General features: G+C 40.9%; 1 protein-coding gene across 4 annotated transcripts in view; it reads right to left on the bottom strand.

The window, feature by feature from the left end:
* LOC147147184 (neurogenic locus notch homolog protein 1-like) overlaps positions 1-21480 on the bottom strand; it is a 73352-nt gene that overhangs the window by 20178 nt on the left and 31694 nt on the right. For all 4 annotated transcript variants that reach the window (XM_086029791.1, XM_086029792.1, XM_086029790.1 and 1 more), the window contains 17 exons: positions 17832-18094; positions 15929-16267; positions 14512-14634; positions 13014-13247; positions 12634-12789; positions 12209-12394; positions 11170-11283; positions 8031-8144; positions 7716-7949; positions 7533-7643; positions 6239-6431; positions 5258-5403; positions 4361-4474; positions 2486-2605; positions 1919-2071; positions 971-1199; positions 391-592 (listed from right to left, as the gene is read on the bottom strand). In XM_086029791.1, coding sequence (XP_085885917.1) covers positions 391-592; positions 971-1199; positions 1919-2071; positions 2486-2605; positions 4361-4474; positions 5258-5403; positions 6239-6431; positions 7533-7643; positions 7716-7949; positions 8031-8144; positions 11170-11283; positions 12209-12394; positions 12634-12789; positions 13014-13247; positions 14512-14634; positions 15929-16267; positions 17832-18094 — 3031 coding nt within the window. The remainder of the gene's footprint in view (positions 1-390; positions 593-970; positions 1200-1918; positions 2072-2485; positions 2606-4360; positions 4475-5257; positions 5404-6238; positions 6432-7532; positions 7644-7715; positions 7950-8030; positions 8145-11169; positions 11284-12208; positions 12395-12633; positions 12790-13013; positions 13248-14511; positions 14635-15928; positions 16268-17831; positions 18095-21480) is intronic.

Below are 21480 nucleotides of genomic sequence, written 5' to 3'. Positions count from 1 at the left end.
TCACATACAAATCATTAATGTCCAAACAGATGGCAACAAAAACACGTACACCCCTAGGTGAAAATATAACATTTTTATGCAAATATGAGGTTGTACTCACTTTTGCGACATACTTTAGCTTTAATATGAATCATATAACCTTAATAATGCCACATGTAACCTTTATATTAATATGCTGTACTACTCATTCAGTACCAGACTTTTTCAGACCCCTTGTGAAATGACATATAAATATGTCATTATATATATAATGTATGACATATAAATATATGACATATAAATATGTTGTTGGGATAGAATGAGTTCATATGACTTACCGGTACTTAACCTTAATACTGCCTCACCTAACATTAATATTCAAAACACCATTATTTCAAAGCTATTTCCTACCTGACAATTGAGTCCCGTATATCCGTGTGGACACACACACTTGTAGGTGCCGTAGCTGTCCTGGCACGTGCCGCCGTGCTGGCAGGGCCTGGAGTCGCACTCGTTGATATCGTGCTGACAGTAGCTGCCCGTGAAGCCGGACGGGCAAAGGCACGTGAAGGCGTTGATGCCGTCCACGCACGTGCCGCCGTTGAAACAGGAGCTGCAGGTAAAAAAGCACGGGTTTGGAAACACAGTACATGGACACAACAAAAGTAGCAATGTACTCACAGTCTATATTAGGTAGAAGTAAAGATACTTGTGTAAAAAATAAATAAATAAATAAAAAGTACTGATTTTACTGTGCTTAAGTGAAACTGAAGAAGTACAGACTCTGAAATGTACCTAAGTACAGTAACCAATTATTTCTACTTCCAGCATTCACCAAACAGGGAAGCAGTGGACAAAGAAGTATTAAGAAAAACAAATACTCAAGTACAGGCACATTAAAAACAACTCAAGTACACCAACGAATTATTTGTACTTCACACATTCACCATAGGGGGCAGCAGTGGACAAAACAAATCTCAGCCCTGCATACCTCTCTGTGCAGTCGGGTGTGTTGTTTTCACAGTGGATGCCGCTGAAGCCCGGCGGGCAGGTGCAGGTGTAGCTGTTGACGCAGTCGGTGCAGTTTGCTCCATTCTTGCATGGGTTACTTTCGCACTCGTTGATGTCCTCGTCGCACGCCGGGCCCTGGAAGCCTGGCTGGCATGTGCACAGGAAGCCGTTGGCCTTGTCCTGACACAGACCGCCGTTGCTGCACGGGTCTGATGGTGAGGAAAGGAACCACAGTATGTTTCTGACTTATCTTAGGCACTATTAGAAAATAAGTACAGTATCCCTCACTACATCGCAGCTCACCTATCGCGGTCCTGCGACAGCGCAAATTTTTTTTGTTACAGTAAATATGTGTTTACCGTGGGGTATACATTCTAGAACCACTATATTTGTAAGGTTTGAAAGCATTGAAGATGTATTTCAACTGAAACAACAATTTCAAGCATAAAATGAATAAAACTATTGTACACATTGTAGTGTTTGCATGGTAAATACTGGACTGACTTAAGAGGCAAGGCCTGGTGGGCTTACGATTAGTCTGCGTGTAACGCGTGTCCGGGCATGAGCTGTGAATGACAGCAGTTCTTGTGTGAATGTGATCATTGTGTTTGTATTTTACTCTTCACCCAGTGTTCAATAAACAGCTGAAAAGTGCAAATGCCATCTGTGGCTCTCCTTTCCTACCTGCGAGGGCATAACAGTGAATAACTATATAAAAGAAACAAACGATAAAAATGATCAATTAAAAAATATACACAGTGGGGTAACACTGAAGTTTTTAGATGAGTTTGAAAGGATTAGAAGTTTTTCTGGATCATAGTTTGGGGTACACAGTATTTAGGGTTTAACTATTAATATAAGCGATCGTAAACATTTTTAAGTGGGAGTTCCTAACCCAGGGTAACACTGTAAAGATTGAAGGTCCTACTTGGCTTGCAGTCGTCAATGTCTGTTTCACAGTTGCGTCCGGTGAACCCGGGTTTGCAGCCACAGCGGTAACTTCCCATGGTGTTCTGGCAGGTGGCTCCGTTACGACAAGGATTCTTCACACACTCCTTAATGTCCACCATGCAAGTTTGCCCTGGGGAAAAAAAACATGAAAGGAACATGGTTCACAACAAACTATGACATGATCTAAAAGCAGCTAAATGAAGCCACAAAGCTTTATCGTACTGTCCTTTCCGTAAAAGTCCAATATTATTATTTTTTTTTAAAAATGAGAAGACAATTTAAAAAACGTTTTTGTTTTTCGTACAAATGCACATTTTTTTTTTTTGCTAGTATTCAAGTGTGAGCTATCAGGTCCACGCACCACCTGATGCTTCAGCATGCTTGACAACCTCTGCCAATGCGCTTTCATGTGAAAAGAATGCGGGGAAATGTGTTTTAAAAAAGACCTGTGTATTGTGGACATAATAATTCAAATGATTTCAATTTTAATTTTCCGTACGTCGCTACTATATCGAAAGGGAAGACAGCTGACATCAGTGTTTACCTTGCCATCCTTCCGGGCAGATGCAGGAGAAGCTCTGATAGTCATCAGACTCCTGACACACTCCTCCATGTTTGCAGGGTTTGCCACTACAGGGGGCCATTACACTTTCGCAGTTTTCTCCTGTAACACAAAAACATAAGAATTGAAGATTTTTCTAAGAATTCATTGGGGCTTATTTGTATGAATTCCCTAGTAGGAGTTTGCCAAACCACCTGCCCTGGAATGTTGTTTCAAACCAAAATGGTCGACTTCCATTTTTTCCCCCCTGACTTTCTATGGGGCGCTACTGAGTGAGTTTTTAGTGTCAATTTCAGTTGCTTTATTGAACAAAAGTTAACAAAATAAACTGGTAATGAGCACATTCATACATCAGCTGCTACAACCACAACTGACCACCATTTGCATTAAACAAGCAAACTGGCTAACAGTTAGCCAGCTAACAGCCAGCCGCTAATCTGAGCTCACAACAGCCAATTCTACACGCATTTGCTTACTTTAATGTCACTCACCAGGACAGGGCCCATGTTTTAAAGAAACTCACACTCATTGCTGTGGCCGAAAGAAAAAAACAATTAAAGAAGCTTAGTAAAGATACAATTGTCAAATAAAAATAGCATAAACTTACACACAACCGTATCAGAGCTGAATACCTGATAATGACGTTAGCGTTAAACAATTATTCATTCTTGATTTGAGTGTGCACAGGGCTCATTTCTATTCAAAAATGTATATCTAGCGCAAGTAAACTTCAGCATGCCACAGTCAGCATTAATTATGTTAAACTAGGGCTGTACGATCTTGAAAAATAAGCTAACTGCGATTTCTTTCCTCCTCAATATTGAGATTTAATATGCGATTATTTCTCCAAGGTCCATCCATCCATCCATTATCTACACCGCTGATCCTCACAAGGGTCGCGCCAGCCAATCGCAGGACACACAGAGACAAACATCTTCTCCAAGGTCCTATTCCCATATCTTTTTTAACAAACATAAATAATAAATGAATCTACATTACAATAAACAATACAAGATTTATTATACATGCATGTTTAGGTCTTTTAGGTTAGGCTTACATTAAAATAAAGACAAATGAACCATGAAATAAAATGAAAGGCAGTTCAAAGGCAGTCTTTTAAATGTTTGCAAATTGCATTCTACTACATTGTGTCGTCCATTTGAATTTGCTTAATTGTTCCGCCCTATAATAAACAGTATTATCCAACAAGAAAAATGTGTGTAGTGAATATGCTGAGTGGCCACTAACTCTGGGAAACCACTAACCACAGTGGCTTGTGAAAAAAAAGTCAAGCCCCGACCACAGAGCATGCATAACTTGTACTGCGTGACATCGTTAAGGAGTCATGAACTCGGAAGATAACCCCAGCAAAAGAGGACCATCTTTCAATCAGTGTTATCGCAGGATTTTCTCCGGGTTCCGTCATTATTAAGAGGCTCAGTGGAGACGTTTCCCTATCTGTTTCCACAAGGCACGTCTCCGACAGGAAGCGAGGCTAGGGCTTCCGGCCATTGTGAGGACATTTGCTGTTGCTGTGAGACGGGAAAGCAGGCAAACAGGAAATGTGTGCAGTGCCCTGTTCCCACCCGAGAAAACGAACACTTTTGGGTTTTGTGTGGATTTTTCCAAAAAGATGAGTTAAATTGAAATAAGATATGACATGAAAAATATTTTGCAAGGATGCTTGTATCTCGGGAGGCCAGAGGGACTGGAAAGGAAAGTCTTGCTGCTGAACTTGTCCTGGAAAGCTTGTGGAATGTGTGGCATATTTTCCTTCCCTATTGGCTGATAATTCAAGGAAGACAAGCAGTGGGAAACTGCAAATGAATGCCAATGTGGTAAATAATATTTTCGTACCCGTGTAAGGCAGAACGCAGTTGCACTTGTAGCCCGCCACGTCGTCGATGCACGTCCCCTGGTTGAGGCAGGGGTTGGAGGCACATTCATTGATGTTGGTTTGGCAGTTGGGTCCTGTGGTTGCAAAACACAAAGATGAAGAAAGTTGACTTTTTAATAGTAAATCTAGTTGTCTGTCAAGTACTACAAATTTTGATTTTTTTTTTTTACTATGACTTAACTAATCATAAAATAAAGAATTACACGTTGTATACAATACATTAATATATATATATATATATATATAGCTGTAGCTGCATATTGTCAAAAATGTATAATAAAAAACATCAACATTATGCAAATCAGCATGTTCAACAAACATGCGGAAAGGCATTTCAATAAAGTTAAGAGTTTTAATTTGTTTTATTTTTTGATGCCAATATTTTCCTTTTTACTAAAAATGACTATCGGCTCCAAATATCGGTTATCGGCCTCCTTGACTACTAATAATTGGTTTCCGTATCGGCCCTGAAAAAAACATATCGGCCTATCTCTACTTTAGAGGTAAAACTAATTTGGCCTTTTCTAAACTTTCAACTGTCGAACTGCTTTATGTCTCAGTACATTTTGCGCAAATTACTGTTCTCTAACAAGAGGCTGAACAGCATGAAAATCATCAAAGTCATGAAAATTTCCATGGATGTCCCTTGTGCCTTTCTGTGACTCTCCCAGTCTCTGTTTCAACATGCTGATGATGCTCAGTGGCTTAATTAGCCAATTTACTTTTAAATGTCTTGATTGAAACGCATCACCTGCCTATAGAAATTGCTGGTGCAGTTTAATCCAAAAGACACCTTTGTAATATTTAAACTCCATTAAAAAGCAGAAGACAGAATGGACGTATTTGGGCCAACTGACCAGTGAAGCCAACGTGGCAGGTGCACACGTAGCCGCTGGTCATGTCCTTGCATGTCCCCCCGTTCATGCACGGGTTGGACTCGCACTCGTTGTAGTTGATGTCACAGTTTTTGCCGCTCCAGCCGGAGTCGCACAGGCATTTGTAGCTGAAATGGAAGACAGCGTTGGCTTAGTGCGAAGTCGCACAAATGTAGAGTGCAAATATTTCAACACGTTACTTTAAAGCGGAAGTCAACCCAAACATATTTTTTTCAAGAATGTGTTCCCAGCAGGCCCATTAGTTGAAACATGGCATTTGTGGAATGTAAATCAAGCAGCAAAATGCACTCGTTTTTAGCCATCTCTGGGGGCAGCCATTTTGTCTTCTGTCGATTGAAAATGAAATCACAACAGCTCACAATGACCAATCACGGCTGACCTGTTTTCTGAATCTGATTTATCAGAATGCCTGTTTCAACTAGTGGGCTTGCATAGAACATATTCTTGAAAAAAAAATGTTTGCGTTGACTTCCACTTTAAGAGGACATACTATGTTAGGCAGAACTAACTTTTTGATTGCTTGTTCACGAACAGTCTCTGAAGTGTCTGCCCAAACTTCAAGTGTGAAATTTCACAACATAGATCATAGTTTGTGGTATAATTTATTGTGGCATAAGACTATATTCATTATTTACTATATAGCAATATAGGACATCTTAATCTTATTTTTTCCCTTCATGTTGAGATTACATTTAAATTTCTTTGAATTCCTCCTCATTGCTGCTGTATTATTATTCTTTTTTACATTCTTGGTGGTTTCTATATTATTAGCACAAGTGTATTGAGGTAGGTAGATCAATTACTGGTAGCAGGGCTAGCGCCCTCTGCATGCACCATACACGGAAACTCAACACTAAACTGTGGCTTATAATATAGGTGGCTTGGTGATGAAGTGCTGCCATCGCAGATGAAAATACAAATGCTGTCTTTGTGGGACCTCACCCGTTGACCTTGTCGTCGCAGTGCCCGTGGACGCAGGGGTTGCTGAGACACTCGTTGACCTGCGAGAAGCAGGTGGCGTCTTGGTAGCCCTCAGGACACATGCAGGTGAAGCGGTTGATGCCGTCGATACACGTGCCGCCGTTGTGGCACGGGTTGAGAGCACATTCATCTATGTTGATGTTACACATGGCGCCTGGAAGAGAGAAAGGAGTGGATGTTTTCTAAGACAACTCCAGCACATAGTTTGTGGGGGTTATTTTCTGTTTCGAAAAATACATGTATGTGCGGTATCAGGTGAAAAAAAAATCACAGGGCAAAACTTGATTTGAATACTTTTATATGCTAATGTCTTTGTCCTTTGCTTTTTCTATAAGGAAAGAGGGGATGTAGTTGTTATTTGTTATATTTGTTATTTTCCGACCATTTAGGGCTACATGCCCTTGTTTGCAGTTTCGGCTCCTTTTGTGGGCGACTTGAAGGGTCGCCGCCATTCACGGCACAAGAGAAGGCCATTTGGCTTTAATTCCAGAACGGGCTTTCTGAGCTTTTAAAGGATCAACTTTCAGGAATCTTTCACTAAATCTTTTCTTCTGTTCAAATCCCCAGTGACGCTGTACACAACGGTGTGTGTGTTTGTGTGCGTCGTCTTTGTGCGGGAGAGCAGCTTGCATGTCCAAACAGCGGCAGGCTGGGGACAGGGTGGAGCGGGAAATCGACACCGGTCCATCCTCGGAGGAGCGTGCTGGTTCGCCCACCAACTGTCGGCCTCCTCCCGCCACAGTTCAACTTCCCCAAAACTAAACCGGGTTCTGCCAACTGGTCACCTGAGACTCGAACAGCCCATCTTAAATCAGATCTTCGCTCCGGTTTCAAGTTGCATGGAGGCTTTTGATAAATTCTAGCAATGATCTTGTATCTCTCTGTACATCATACATTTCAAATGCAACATGGTTTGAAAGGAATCTCTGTTTTATATTTCTGAAGCAATTAAAAATCCTTATCAGTTGGGCCCTAGAGAAAAATATCATAACATAGATATACATCCATTCATTTTCTAGACTGCCTATCGTCAGAGGCAGAAAAAAAACTCAGTACTGGTCACCAGTTGCTCACAAGGCACATAGACAAAGTGCCATTCACATGAACCAGATCACAAGAAGCCAGAGTACCCTGAGAAAAAAACGAGTCCACACAGGAAGGCCGGAGTCATGATTTGAACCCTGAACCTCACAACTGTAAGGCAGACATGCTGCGCTATTACGCTGCGTCTCCTTTAAATGAACAAGTTACTTACCAGTGTATCCGGGCTTGCAGGCACACTCATAGCCGTTGATCTTGTCAATGCAGGTCCCGTAGTCACACGGGTTGCTCTTGCAGTCATCAATGTTGATTTCACAGTTGATTCCTGCCAGGAAAAAAATAAAACACACATCCAGTCACCCCAAAGTAAAGTAAACAACTCCATAGTTTTTCTTACCGGTGGTTCCCGTAGGGCAGTTGCAGATGTACGCGTTTTCCCGGTCTTGGCAGACGCCGCCGTTCCTGCACGGCTGGCTGAGACACTCGTTGATGTTGGTCTCGCACAGCCGTCCAGTGTAACCCGGGTGGCAAAGGCAGCTGAAGGAGGCCAGGCCATCCACGCAGGAGCCGTAGTGGCACGGGTCCGAGTGGCACTCGTCCACGTCTGTTTCACAGTGCTGCCCATTGTAGCCTGGATTTTAACACAATGGTACTTTTAGAGGTCAATTTGTTCCATGATATAAATGGACGGACAGCTAGCTAGATGGTGTACCTTCTGTGCACTCGCAGGTGTACTTGTTGGGCCCATCTGTGCACTTGGCGCCATTTTTGCACGGGGTACTGGCACACTCGTCGATGTCAATCTGGCAAAGGTGCCCGGTGAAGCCTGGAGAAAAGGTGTGGGGGTATGAAGGAATGTGAGTGTGGAAAGCAGTGGTAGGCAAAGCATGGTCTGAGGGCCACGCATGGCCCCTTCTATACATACACACATACATACCAACATACATTCATATATATATATATATATATATATATATATAGATGCGAATATATAGTTATAAAAATTAACTAGCTGGTTAATTAAAACACATTTATTTGCTTGCATTTTTTATTCATTTCGCATTAAATAATTTGTTAATTGATTTCTTGTAAATTAAACAATAAAATTGTAAAATAAAAAAAATTACACATTCATTCAAGCAGTTTTAGTGGTGACTTTTAATTAAAATAAAATTAATTATGCATTTTTAAAATCATTTGATTATAATTAATTTCATTCAAAATTTGAAAATGAGCATGAATTATTTTTTAATTATGAAAATAAAATGACTTGACATATTTTACACTTACATTTTCACTATGTTTAGTCCTTTTGTAAAATCAAATGTGGCCGATGAGCCCAAAAGTTTACACACCCCTGATGTTTTCTCACCATGAACAAACTACTTGGCCCAAAATCTGAAATCTGCATGTTGATCACCAGCACTTAACACTATGAGGTCTCTATTTTCCATTTCACCTCACTATTCAACACCACTGAAGACATGGGATAAAGAGGGGCAACTTAAGAGGGGACGAGTGAAAGTTGCCCCTGACCAAGGAGGCTGATAGACAAAGGGGGGGTTTGTCTACAACCACCAACCCCCCCCCCCCCCCCATATAACTCTTCTATCACAATAACTCAAACCCTCTCCTCGGCCACTCCCTCTAAATAGGACTGCCTTGATCCTTAACCTTGCGCTATTCAAGTTCCTCGTGTTTCAAAATTCACCAGCAGGCGCTCCCTTTCTTTTTTCCTTTCCACCTCTTTTTGTCTCTTCTTTCGCCACATGATGGTACAATCCAGAGACGAGTAGGAGTTTTTTATAATAAGTGTTTTTAAAAAAACGTGCATATACACTAATAAAACAAAACAATAAAACTGAATGTAGAAAAATAAACTGATTTTAGTAGTGGTGTCAATTAAATGCATTATCAACGGCGTTAACGCAACCCTCTTGATGTCGTAAATTCTTTTTAGCGTGTGATTAAAGCTAATTTTGGCCTAATAAACTTTGTAATCTTTTCACATGTCACTACAACACCTCACCAGATCTTGTGAGACCAGAAAAAAAAAACATTAAGTATGCGAGACCGGGGACACTAGTCTGGCCTTACTTTGCAGAGCTCTATGCATGTCTCGTCATAAGTGGAAATGCGCTCTCTTGCTTTTGGTCAATGTCAAAGAATCGATCGAAGGATGACGTAGGACATGTCACACCGTGCGGCAAGACGAACAAAAATTTTGACATGCCAGACTTTCGCGGCGGTGGTCGTGAAGCGTCCCAGACGGCAAACGACCAATCGCTGAGAATGTCACACTACGCGGGCTACGACGCGCCAAGACAACTCAAAATCGGCTACGAGACGCTACGTTTGTCTGCGGCGCGTCTGTCGGACCAAAATCGGGCTACATTCGTGTAGTCTGACATCGGCATAAAACACACTCAAGATGTAAACAGCAGAATGAGTTAGAAAGGCGCGTGTATCAAGAGAGCCGCGTAGACTGGAGGAATGAACCATTTCAATGGCTCTCAGCGGGGTTTCCATGGCTATGGCGTGTACAGAAATGAAAAGAGGGGACCCTCGTCTCGGGCCTGCGGGGGAATTTACATTTCAACCACGGCGCGCCCCCCTTTTTATGCCTTCCTTCCTGCTTCTGCAATAACGGTCCGTGCAGCCTCCCGCCAAAACACTTTCACTGCCACCACTTCTTCACTTAACCCCGGCACTAAGCTTTGGTGTGTTGGCGCTTTATCACATCTAACGCTTTCTTTCCCTCTCTTTTTTTTTTTTTCCTTCAACGCTAGAAATCCTGCTTCTCCCCCACCCAGGCTGCCTCTGATCCTTGCCGAAAAATAAAAGAATGAAGTAAGGGGGTGAAAAAAAATCATTTCCACCTCAATGAACATGTTTGGCCAGTTTGAAGAAGCTTCCAATCCCCCTTTTTTCTCTTTTTGGGGTGGGTCCCTATTCCAGATTGCGCAGTTGCATTCCTTCACTGAACAAAATATGAAAATGTCCCAATAGTGGTCATAATAATTTTTAGTAATAAATTATGTTCATACTCACATAAGCATACCAGTGCACCAATAAAACAAACATAATACAACAATTACTCCTACCTACCTCAGCTTGGCTCAATTACTAGTTCTGACATGATTGTGACATAAGATAATGTTTGTCTCCGTGTGCCCTGCGATTGGCTGGCAACCAGTTCAGGGTGTACCCCGCCTACTGCCCAATGACAGCTGGGATAGGCTCCAGCACTCCCGCGACCCTTGTGAGGATAAGCGGTATAGATAAAGGATAGATGGATGAAAATTACACGTATATAAGAACAAAGGTTTGCATTTTTTTAATGTGGCCTGGCCCACCTGTCTGTTTTAAAAATCCCCCAAAGTCATGCCCACCTGTGCACTAGAGGAATTTCGGGTCCAAGACAAACAATGAGCTGGAACAAATGAGCATCTCGACATACAATCATATCATTTTCACATCTAACCAGTCAGCCATCTAACTTAGTTAAAGGATAAAAGGGGGGGGAAAAAAACTTGTATAGAAAGTTGAAACTTCTCCAAGCCTTTCCCCCCATAGATTTTCCTTCTTCTCCTCCTCCTGCCTTGCTGCTTTGGTTCAAGATAGCAGTGCTGGCGTAAGCCTGCCTCAGGGCTCGGGATTAGTGTCGTCCACAGAGCTGTTTGTGTCTACGCCGGGCGCTGTGTTTGTCTTTGAGAGGGAGGGGGAAGAGAGCGAGCGAGAGAGAGAGAGATCGACCTCTGCACCCCCTGGCCTGGCGCGCCCCTCGCCCACCTTACTTTGCATCTCGTTACCCCGTCACCCCCTCCCCCACGTCACCCCGGCGGCCTCACCTGTGGGGCACTGGCAGTGGAAGGCGTTGATCTTGTCGATACACTTGCCGCCATTCATGCAGTGGCTGTGGGCGCACTCGTCCGTATCGATCTCGCAGAACTCCCCCTCGTAGCCTGGCCAATTAGCGAGGGGGTGGTGGGGAGAGGGGCACATGTTTGTTAGACAGAAAGAGAAAGAGAGGCACACTCTGGGAAGCTTTTTCACTAAGCTATGCCAGGGCGGAGTGTGATGTTTTACGATTTTGTGTTGAAGTACAGTACGTATTATCATACTTTCTACTATTTAGTGATCATTAGATTAAAAAAAAAAAAAAACGTATATATTGTAAGTTTATTACATACTATATTCTCAACTCTTTTCATCTATGTTTGGGCTGTTTTCATTTTTTACTATTTTATATTTATGCACCCATTAAATACATACAAATTTTATTTATTCATTATTTATTGTGAGACCACTTTAATTATTTTATTTTATTCATTATTACAAGTTTTACCATTTTTATTATTATTTATAGTTATTTATTATTATTATCATTATATACCGTATATGTATTATTATAATTTCAACGATCACTATTTATTTGGTATTTATTATATTTAAAAAAAAAAACATTTTCTTGAGTGTTTAGTAATATTTTAGTTCATATGTAATTTTATTTTTTAAATGTATTTTATCATTTATTATATATATTACTATTTCATATTTATGTACTAAAATTTACACGACACAATTTTTATTCATGCAGTATTTATCCTAACCCATTTTTGCTATTTGTAATTTGAAAAAAATATATTGAAAATAAATATATTAAAATCAAAATTATTATTATTTTAAAATGTATTTATATGTTGGTCGTGCGATGGGAACCAACAAGGGTCTTCCACTCACTTTTCCTACAAACTCCAAAATGTCTTTGCTAGGCTGAAGTATTAGGATTTAAACCAACCCTTGATTGAGGAGTTAACTGACTGATTGCACATTGAGTGACCAATACTTCCAGCCAATGTAGCAGAAGTCGTCATCAAAGACACAAACCTGGCATGCAGATGCAATGGAAGTCTCCGATCTGGTCGAGGCAGGTGGCCTCGTTCATGCACGGGTTGGACATGCACTCGTTGATGTCCAGCTCGCAGCGCGGTCCCACGTAGCCCCGCTGGCACTTGCACTGGAACGAGCCCTTGGTATTGATGCACTTGCCGGCGTGCTCGCACGGGTTGGGACCTGGTGAAAGCAGCACATTTCACATTTGATGGCTCGGCCCGGCACTCCACAGACGCAACACACTTTGGGGAACAAATGAATGAATGAATTAATTTCCCGGAACAAATTGAGGTTGTAAATATAGGTCAGTAGAAAAGGGCCAACTTTAAGTAAAGTAGCTCTCTTTTGCTGGCCCCTATTGAATTGAGAGTTGTAGTTCAGTGTGTGATTTTTTTATTTCTTTTTTTTTTTTTTTTTACCCAGTGAGCACTCGTCGACGTCTTGATCACAGGAGGCCCCCAGGTAGCCCGGAGGGCAGGTGCACAGGTGATTCCCGCTGACGGGGTTAGTGTCGCAGTTGGAGCCCTTCTGACAAGGGTTGCTGATGCAGGCGTCATCCAGCTGGCACAGAAGACCTGCGGCCAAAGAAACACTCTTTGAAAAATCTATTCAGATGCAGTATATGTAAAATATATATATAGTGTTCCCTCACTTTTCACGGGTGATACGAACATTAAAAATTCAGATCTTTTTTAGCCGATACCAATCAGCTGAAAATCATGTGATCGGCCCCGATTTCTAACACGAACAGAACAGCTTCCCCCCCCCCTCCTCCTTGGGGCAGGTATCGTGGACAAACCTGTGCGGCCGTGGGGGCACTCGCAGACGAAGGAGGCCACGCGGTCGTGGCAGGTAGAGCCGTGGGAGCAGGCGGCGCTGGCGCAGTCGTCGATGTTCTCGCCGCAGTCGTCGCCCGCCCAGCCGTTGACGCACACGCACTGGAAGCCGCCGTAGGTGTTGTGGCACGTGCCGCCGTTTTGGCAGGCGTTGGGCATCAGCTGGCACTCGTCCACATCCTCCGTGCACAGTTGGCCTGTGAGAAGGGACACATTGGTTTGATGCAAACGCTCAGTGACTCATGGAGTATTAACGTTGATTCGGTTGTTATAAAGAAATACAAAACATATTCAAATATGTGGCACGTATGTAAACAACATTTTTACAAATGTACAGTAGCATACAGGACTCCAGACAGTCGCTAAATAATGGCATTTTGCTCCTAAAATTTGAGACAGCACAATCAATTTTACATCTACTTGGGCCAGTGCGACCAGTAAATTTTCTCATTTATTTATTTATTTATTTTAAATCACTATTCTTGAATATTTTTTGTTGCTGACAAACCTATACTCCACACCTCAGCCCATATATAACATAGGGGCCACTGTGCTCCTTGTAAAAAAAAAAAAAAAAAAAAAAAAATAAAAAAAAAAAAGGGAATCTGGAGCCCTGTGGTGCCATACTTTTTTTTTTCAAACAGTTGGTTAATAAATTGTTCTGAAATTACAATTAATTAAAATTATTACATTATTAAATTAAATAATTTATTTGTTGCATTGATTTAAATATTATGACCTAAAATTACGTTACTTAAGTAATTTGAGGTCATAACTACATTTTGTCATTTAAAAAAATTAATTCATCTCAAGAATTAATTGATTTTTTAAAAATATAATATTAGTCAAATTAACAATTTTGATGAATGAAGAGGAATACGCTTTATTAAATAATTGGTTGATAAATCATAATTGAATTCATTGCAATAAGATTACAGGACACTAGTAAAATAAACAATTTTACATATAGCGTACATTTAACATCTCTGTTTATTTGATTAGATAATTGGTTCAGATATCAATCATTTTAAATATTGAGCATGACTTATTTTATTAATGATAAAAAGATATTTATGTGTGGCCTTAATTCAGCCATATTTCCTAAAATTGCTTAAATACGCATGCCATGACATGACAGTCTGTTAATCAATTCAATGAACCTAATAAAAACAATAGCTTATGTAAGATTAACAATTTTACATATTAATTATTCAAGGTATTACATAATTATTTAATTAATAATTAAATAAAATACAAATAATAGTTTTTAAAAAATGCATTCATAATATTATTCCGAAAATAAACTTTTTTTTTTACATACTGTCTCATGCACATCTTCACTTTTATTTTCTTCTTTTTTTTGATTAATGAATTACCTGGCCCATCAATTGTTGCTCTTTTTTTTTTTTTTTAATCCAAACTAGCCCTTGAGCACAATAGTTGATCTCCTGCCTGACTAACCTGTGAACTCAGGTTGACACTGGCAATTGTAGGTGTTGACGCTGTCGACACAGGTGCCGCCGTTCTGGCACTCGTGACCCGGGCAGTCGTCAATATTCTGGTTGCAGTTTTTCCCCGTGAAGCCTGCCAACAAGCCAAATGTTTATTTATTTTCTCCATTGTTAAAACTGGCTGAACACCTCAGACTGTTGTCAGTTATTCAAAAAAAGTTATTCTTCGTATACCCTGGTGGGGTATTCACGGTAATGAAAGTGCAGTTAAATGTGGCCAACTGTTTCTTTCCTCCATCTGTATGATTGAGGTCTGTGGCACCTTTGCTGCGTATCGACGTTAACTGAACAGTTAATGTGAATCTATGGGCATTAACTGGATCGAGACTGTAAAGATAACCTTAAGCATGCTGTTTGTACCATAAGCAGAGTTTGCGTCTCAGTTTGAAAATGAACACTGCGTTGTGTTGTTAGTATTTTGTCTACGTTTCACCAATACGTTTGAATGACTTCACCAACACATTTGAACGACTTTGTCAATACGTTTGAATAACTTTGCAGCACTTTCGAACGACATAGTCCAGTCAAAAACGGTTTACATCTCAATGGCAGTTCCATGCTTCCGTATTTACGTATGTAAACTCATGAAAAAATATTTCATAATATAAAATAAACAGTTACCCAGTAATCCACCGCTATATCGTAGTTCCCCTATATCATTTTTTTTTTCGTTAAAACATATCTTTACAAATTTTGCAATGTGTGTGTGTTTAAATAATTTTCAATGTATTTTCAGCATCTCAGACGCGTATTTGAAGTCTTAAACTATGAAACAAATGAGCACTTTTGATGTATGAAAGAAACAAACAAAAGAGGGGTTAAGTGCCAAGTGAATCAAAAGAAGCCGATTATTAGTTTAGCATCATCAGTGAAAACAAGTCAAATTCCAGTAAAGGTGTATGTATTTGGAGGCGGCGAGCTGGCGCGGAGGCCTTGTACGCCACAGTCTGGCTGTGCTATGCGCAAAGGATGTTGTCCCTGTGACCATTTCCTTTCTGATAAGACCAGATGCCTTCCTGCTTTCGCCCTGTTCACACACTGAACCGCAGCAAAACGCACACGTGCAAGCCAACAGCTGGAAATGACATCACCGTCCACCGAGTCACTATTTCAAGAAGTATTTCCTCAAATCGTCAACTAATAAGGACTAACATGGCAAAAATGGCCAATTAAAACACAAATGACCAACTTCCTGTTCAATTTCAAACAAGAGTCATGGAGTCTAGTTATGATAGACGTGTCCACCCAATTTCATGATGATCACAGAAAATGGTGGATTTTTTTCCCCATAGCTTTCCATGGGGGAGAAATTCTCAGTCTCAAATGAAGCACGCTAGGAGTAGTCCTGTATTTTGTGACGTTCCTACCTGGCACACAGGTGCATTCATAACTGGTGTCTCCCTTCTGGACACAGGTGCCTCCATTTTGACATGGCGACGGGCTGCATGGCAGATAGCGGTTCTCGCAGTGCTCGCCGGCATACTCAGCCGGACAGCGGCAGTGGTAGCCGCCGACCACGTTGACGCAAGTGCCGCCGTTCTTGCATGGCGGCGGGCTGGCGTCACACTCGTTGACGTCCTGCTTGCAGGTCTTGCCCGAGAAGAAGGGAGTGCAGGTGCAGATGTAGTCCGACTCGATGGCCAAGCAGCGGCCGTCGTTGGCGCAGGGGTTGGATGCGCAGGGGTCAGGATGTTGGCACTGGTTACCTAGGAATACACAGAGGTGGGCATTCCGTCAGAGTGACGGACAGGTCCATCGCTAACGGACACTCGTTTTGCTGACGATTGACGAGACGGACTGATGAACGACGAAAATGGGTTTTCATCCGTCAATGTAATCGTCACTAACCGTTAGTCCGTCACTAGCGGACGCCCGTTTTTCAGACGTTTTTTAGCACGAAGTGGCGTTATCATAGGCCTTCAGGTCTAACCCACACAAGACAAATAACGCCTCCCTTTGAGTATGAACTCCATTTCTAATCAAAACAGTGCCACAGTTAGGGCTGTACAATTAATCGAAATTCAATTACGATTTCGATTCTTACACTCCACGATTACAAAATTGTCATAATCTTAAAAAAACGATTATTAATACTAATTTTGAGTTGTTTTGTGGCATGCGCACACGAGTTACTGTACTCCGCCGCGCCGCCCAAGATAGCTAGCTAGCTAGCTAGCCAGCCATCCAGCCAGCCCGCACCCCGCAGGTCACACTGCACACGCTCCTATTCAACGTTTTAACAGAGTAATAGACCTAAAAATGGCACAGGACCCGCCACAGAAACGACTTGTAAGCAAGCAAGGCAAGTCAAAATCGCTTATTTGGTTACATTTTGGGTTTGCCGTGGAAGACGCAAAGACATATAAAGTGCAAGTTGTCTCTGCATCCACCGGCAACACAACGAATCTATTCAACCATCTTTTGATTTACGATGATGTTATGATACAACAAAGCAAGAAAACACCGAGTTAGATTTGCCGTCGTCCGCAATCGGCACAAGGGATTTGTTTCCTCCTTCTCATACCAAATATACACTACTTTTACTAGCACAAAAATAGAAACCATGCTAAACATTATTACTGTGACTTAAGTTAAATTTCTTGTGTAGTCTATAATATGAAGTTAAATTCTTTGTGTTTTTTGTTTCAAATTGCTTCTAATGCAATTTGCAAACATATTATTGGTCATTATATTGTACTACAGTTTATACATACAGTACACTTACTGTAATTTAGAAGTATTGCATAGATTACGTACTAGTATGTAGCAGTCAACATTTAAATTAGTTTGACCCAATCAGCATATTAAATTAAAAAATTATCAGAAGCAAATTACTTTAACTTTGTTTACTCTGTGTAAATATTACTTTAAAAACAAAACAAAAAAGCTCCATACAAACATCTAAATGTATAGATGAATAGCATGTCTGTTATTCTTTCAAAATTGGCATTTTACTCCAAGCAGTTTACTACTAAGTGAAAGTTAACTTGTTTGTTTATACAAGGAAACCGTACTTTAATTTATACATTTGCACTTTAAATTTTCTTTTTAAATAATAAATTTAAAAAGGTTGTTGGGTCCAAAAATTATTATCGCGTTTCGAAGAATTTTGTCTTGATATTTTTTACATGTTTAAACCTGTTCTTGTTTTGTAGCAAAAAAGAAATAATCGTTTGAATAATCGTGATTTCAATTATTACTAAAATAATCGTGATTCATATTTTTTTCATCATCGAGCAGCCCTAACCACAATAGTACATTTCCCGTTACCTGACCATCCTGGCTGGCAGCGGCACTTGTACGCCTGCGGGCCGTCCAGCTGGCAGGTGCCCCCATTGCGGCACGGCGCACCGATGCAAGCGTTGCTAATGAGTGTCTGGCAGTGGCGGTCGGTGAAGCCCGGCTTGCAGGCGCAGCTGAAGTCCACCGAGTCGGCCTTGGTCACCACACTGCATGTGGCGCCGTTCAAGCAAGCTCCGGTGGAGCACGGGTTGAGAAACTGGCACCTGCTTCCGGCATATCCATCCCGACACCTGAGGAGAATAATGCCATTCAAGCAAATCCTTGGTTTTTTTTTTGTTTTGTTTTTTTGTTTGTTTTTTTCAATTCAATGTGGTGCTGGAAGCCTTTAAAAGTGAAAACATTCAATTGGAGGTTTAATGTCGTACACCAATATCACTTTTTAAAATGTTTTTGCGGGAGTATCATTTCACTATCGAGGTACTACATGGAGGTACAGTATAGCATCAAAGTCAAAATGTTGGTATCGTGACAACACTACAACCTCTATCTATTTTTTAATGAGACGATAAGAAAGTGGAACTTGTTCCTCTGATTTGCCATGGTGAGACAAAGTAAGATGTTTGTGGATGGCGTGGCGCCAGTTGTCTGTTCATGTGTGTAAATGTGACGTCGCCTAAGGACAAATACAAAGTTGAAGCTTCTTAGAAGCAGCCTTCAGGTTGTTTTAAGACTCTCTCCTCGCATGCAAGTCAGGATGCAGTCATCATTCTCAAAGAGCTCATCCTGTTTCTTGGCTTACATTTTTTATTTGTTGTACAAGTAAATTGAGTCACGGAACTAATTAAATATGTATGTCATAAAAGCAACCCTGCATGTTTTTCCCCAAAAATTAAAGAGCCATCGATGGCGGGGTTGAATGATTTTGAAAAAACAATCAAATTGTGATTTTACTTTCGGCAATATTGCAATTGTGATCTCGATGAGATCCTTCTTTTTTTTTTTTTTAACAAAAATAAGCACTGATCTGATTTAGAAACTATATATATATATATATATATATATATATATATATATATATATATATATAAAAATAAAAAATAATAAATAAAACCTATATAGATGTAAAAAATAAAGCCTACCAACAAGCTGAAATCAAACAGAGGGTTTGTTTCCCCACTGAATTTGAGCCTTTGCAATTTGCAAAAAATGCATTGTAGTACACTGTGATGTCGATTTGAATTTGAGTAATTGTTCAGCCCGAGTCAATAGGAATTCCTGAGGCAACTCAATGGAAGACACAACTTTGAGTTCTATTGGGGTCAACCTTCTGTGCTCATAAATCAGCTAATAGGGCAATAGCCTTAAACCGATAGGGCCCATGTCTCTGGAAAAAAAGGTGCTTTTACAGCAGGGCAACTCATCTATGAGAAACGGGCCTTTAAATGGGAGCTTCTTGTTTCCGTCATTGCCCTCTGTGAACAATGTGCTGTTCGGCAGTAAAACGCTGAGGAGAACAAAACTCGTGTGATGTTTCTCACAGGTCGTGTCTGCGTCGTAAAAACAACGGCCAATAAGTTCCCACATCGAGGGAGAAAAGGATACTTTCGAAATGACAATGAGTGGAGCTGAGGGGCGTCCCGAGAGGATACGCAACAATGAGGCTAACAACAACAAGCATACCTACACAGCCTTCTTTTTATTACATATACACACAGCAGCTGTGAATCAAAAGAACTCTAAGGTTGAACAGCTGACAGGGATTGATGCTTCACAGCACATCATTGCAATCTCCAGCAAGGGCTCTGATTGGATGCTTACAAAGGGTCAAGATTTTTTTTCTCTGGAGTGCCATGACATGCCGGCGTGACATTTTTTTGCCATGATTCCTCCTTCGGTCATAAAACCATCCAACACTGGGCAAAATTCCTTCCATCAAGATGGTTGACTTCCAAGTTGTTCTAATAAAACATTTTTAAAAAAGTTCCTATAGAAAATATAGTGATCCCCTGTGTATGTACTATTTGCTATTTGACTTTTACCAATTTGATTTTAATTTGTATTTTTTTTTTTTTTTGCAACCTACCTTCCGTGATTTAGAAAAAAGTTCTTTGGCGTTATTTTGTGGTAACAACGCGCCAAGGAACAATCTTGAAGCAAATTGAGGAGCTTCATTTAAACAAACGTAGAACTCTGGTACCATCATTCTTGCGGCATCTAGGTGCCAAGGAACAATGTTGACGTGAGTTTAAGAGCTTCATTTAGACAAATGCATTGCTTCATTGTCGAAGCTAGTTGAGAGCTTCATTCATTTTATTTTTTTAAGTGTTTTGCCACCACCTTGTGGCATCTAGGTGCCAAGGAACTACGGTAAAATGAGTTGAGGAGTTTTATTTTGACAAACGTAGTGTTTGGTGCAACTCCGTGCACCAACTATGTTGAAGTGACTTGAGGAGCATCATTCAGAAAACCAGGGCTTCACACATCTTATGGCAGTTTGGTGCCAAGGAACTACGTTAAAGTGTGTGTTGAGGATCTACATTTGGACAAACGTAGTGCTTTGTTAACATTTTGTGGCATCTCAGTGTCAAGCAACAACGTCGAAGTGAGGAGCTTCGTTTAAAAATATGTGTGCTTTGTCACATGAACTATGTTAAAGTGAGCCGATAAAAGCATATATATATATATATATATATATATATATATATATATATAAGCAAAACGTGGAATGACAAAAGTTTACATTCAATGCGTTTAAAAAATGATCCAACTTTCCTTCCTACAATATAGCAGCACCACTGTCACACCAAATACCTGACCACAGACAGACAGTCTATTAGCCACAAACATTCCCAGGGGGTCCAATGTGTGTCGGGGGGCTGAGCGGCGGACGCCTCTTTTAGGCACAGACGGGTGTTTAGACAGCGGCCCTCTCAGGGGGATTACCCAGCCTTGGGATTGTGGCAAGAATAAGAAAACATCATATGCTAGGCTGCCCGCTGTGTAAACTGTGGACTGAGTGACCAGTCACATGCCAACCAAGTCTGCCATTTGGTTCAACCAAACACATTGTGCAAGTGTCCCATTTCTGCAGTCAGTGTGCGCTCACACAAGAATGAGGCAATCAACAGCCTTGAACGTCAACACTAAAATAGATGCTAAGTCAAAAACAAGCGGGGATAATCATCATTACAAATGTGGTGCAAAGAGAATAGCACACACGTGATTGGACCGTACTGGACTGGGTCCATCTCAACATAAAAACAGCAACATCTTCAGGATAAAGTCCTGGAAAAAAAAGGATTTACCTCTCCGTGGCTGAATTATATGATAATGAGGAAATGTGTAAGTGAGCAGAGCCACATAGATCTATGCTGGGACGAGCGCACACTGCCTCTTTGCAAAAAAAAAAAAAAACACTGCTTCTTTGCTGATCACGGTTAGGACGAGCGAAGCATTTAACACCAGTCAGGATATTTCCAGAGACTGAAGTGGGAATGAGTAGACGTGCGCATTTATTTGGATGAGAAATGGCCCCAGATTTTCTACCTACAAAACGCCGTCCAATTTGGAACGTAACAGCCGCAATGGTGCGTTCCAATGCGGCTTTTGTTTTAACGGCCTGAAGCTAGTTGTTTCAATTAGCCATGTCGTTATCCTACTTTTAGCCGGGGAGGGA

This window comes from Filicampus tigris, chromosome 5 (assembly GCF_054856515.1).
Source record: "Filicampus tigris isolate MCC_2025a chromosome 5, RoL_Ftig_1.0, whole genome shotgun sequence".
In the NCBI taxonomy this organism is placed as follows: domain Eukaryota; kingdom Metazoa; phylum Chordata; class Actinopteri; order Syngnathiformes; family Syngnathidae; genus Filicampus; species Filicampus tigris.
This window is presented reverse-complemented; position numbering and strand designations above follow the sequence as displayed.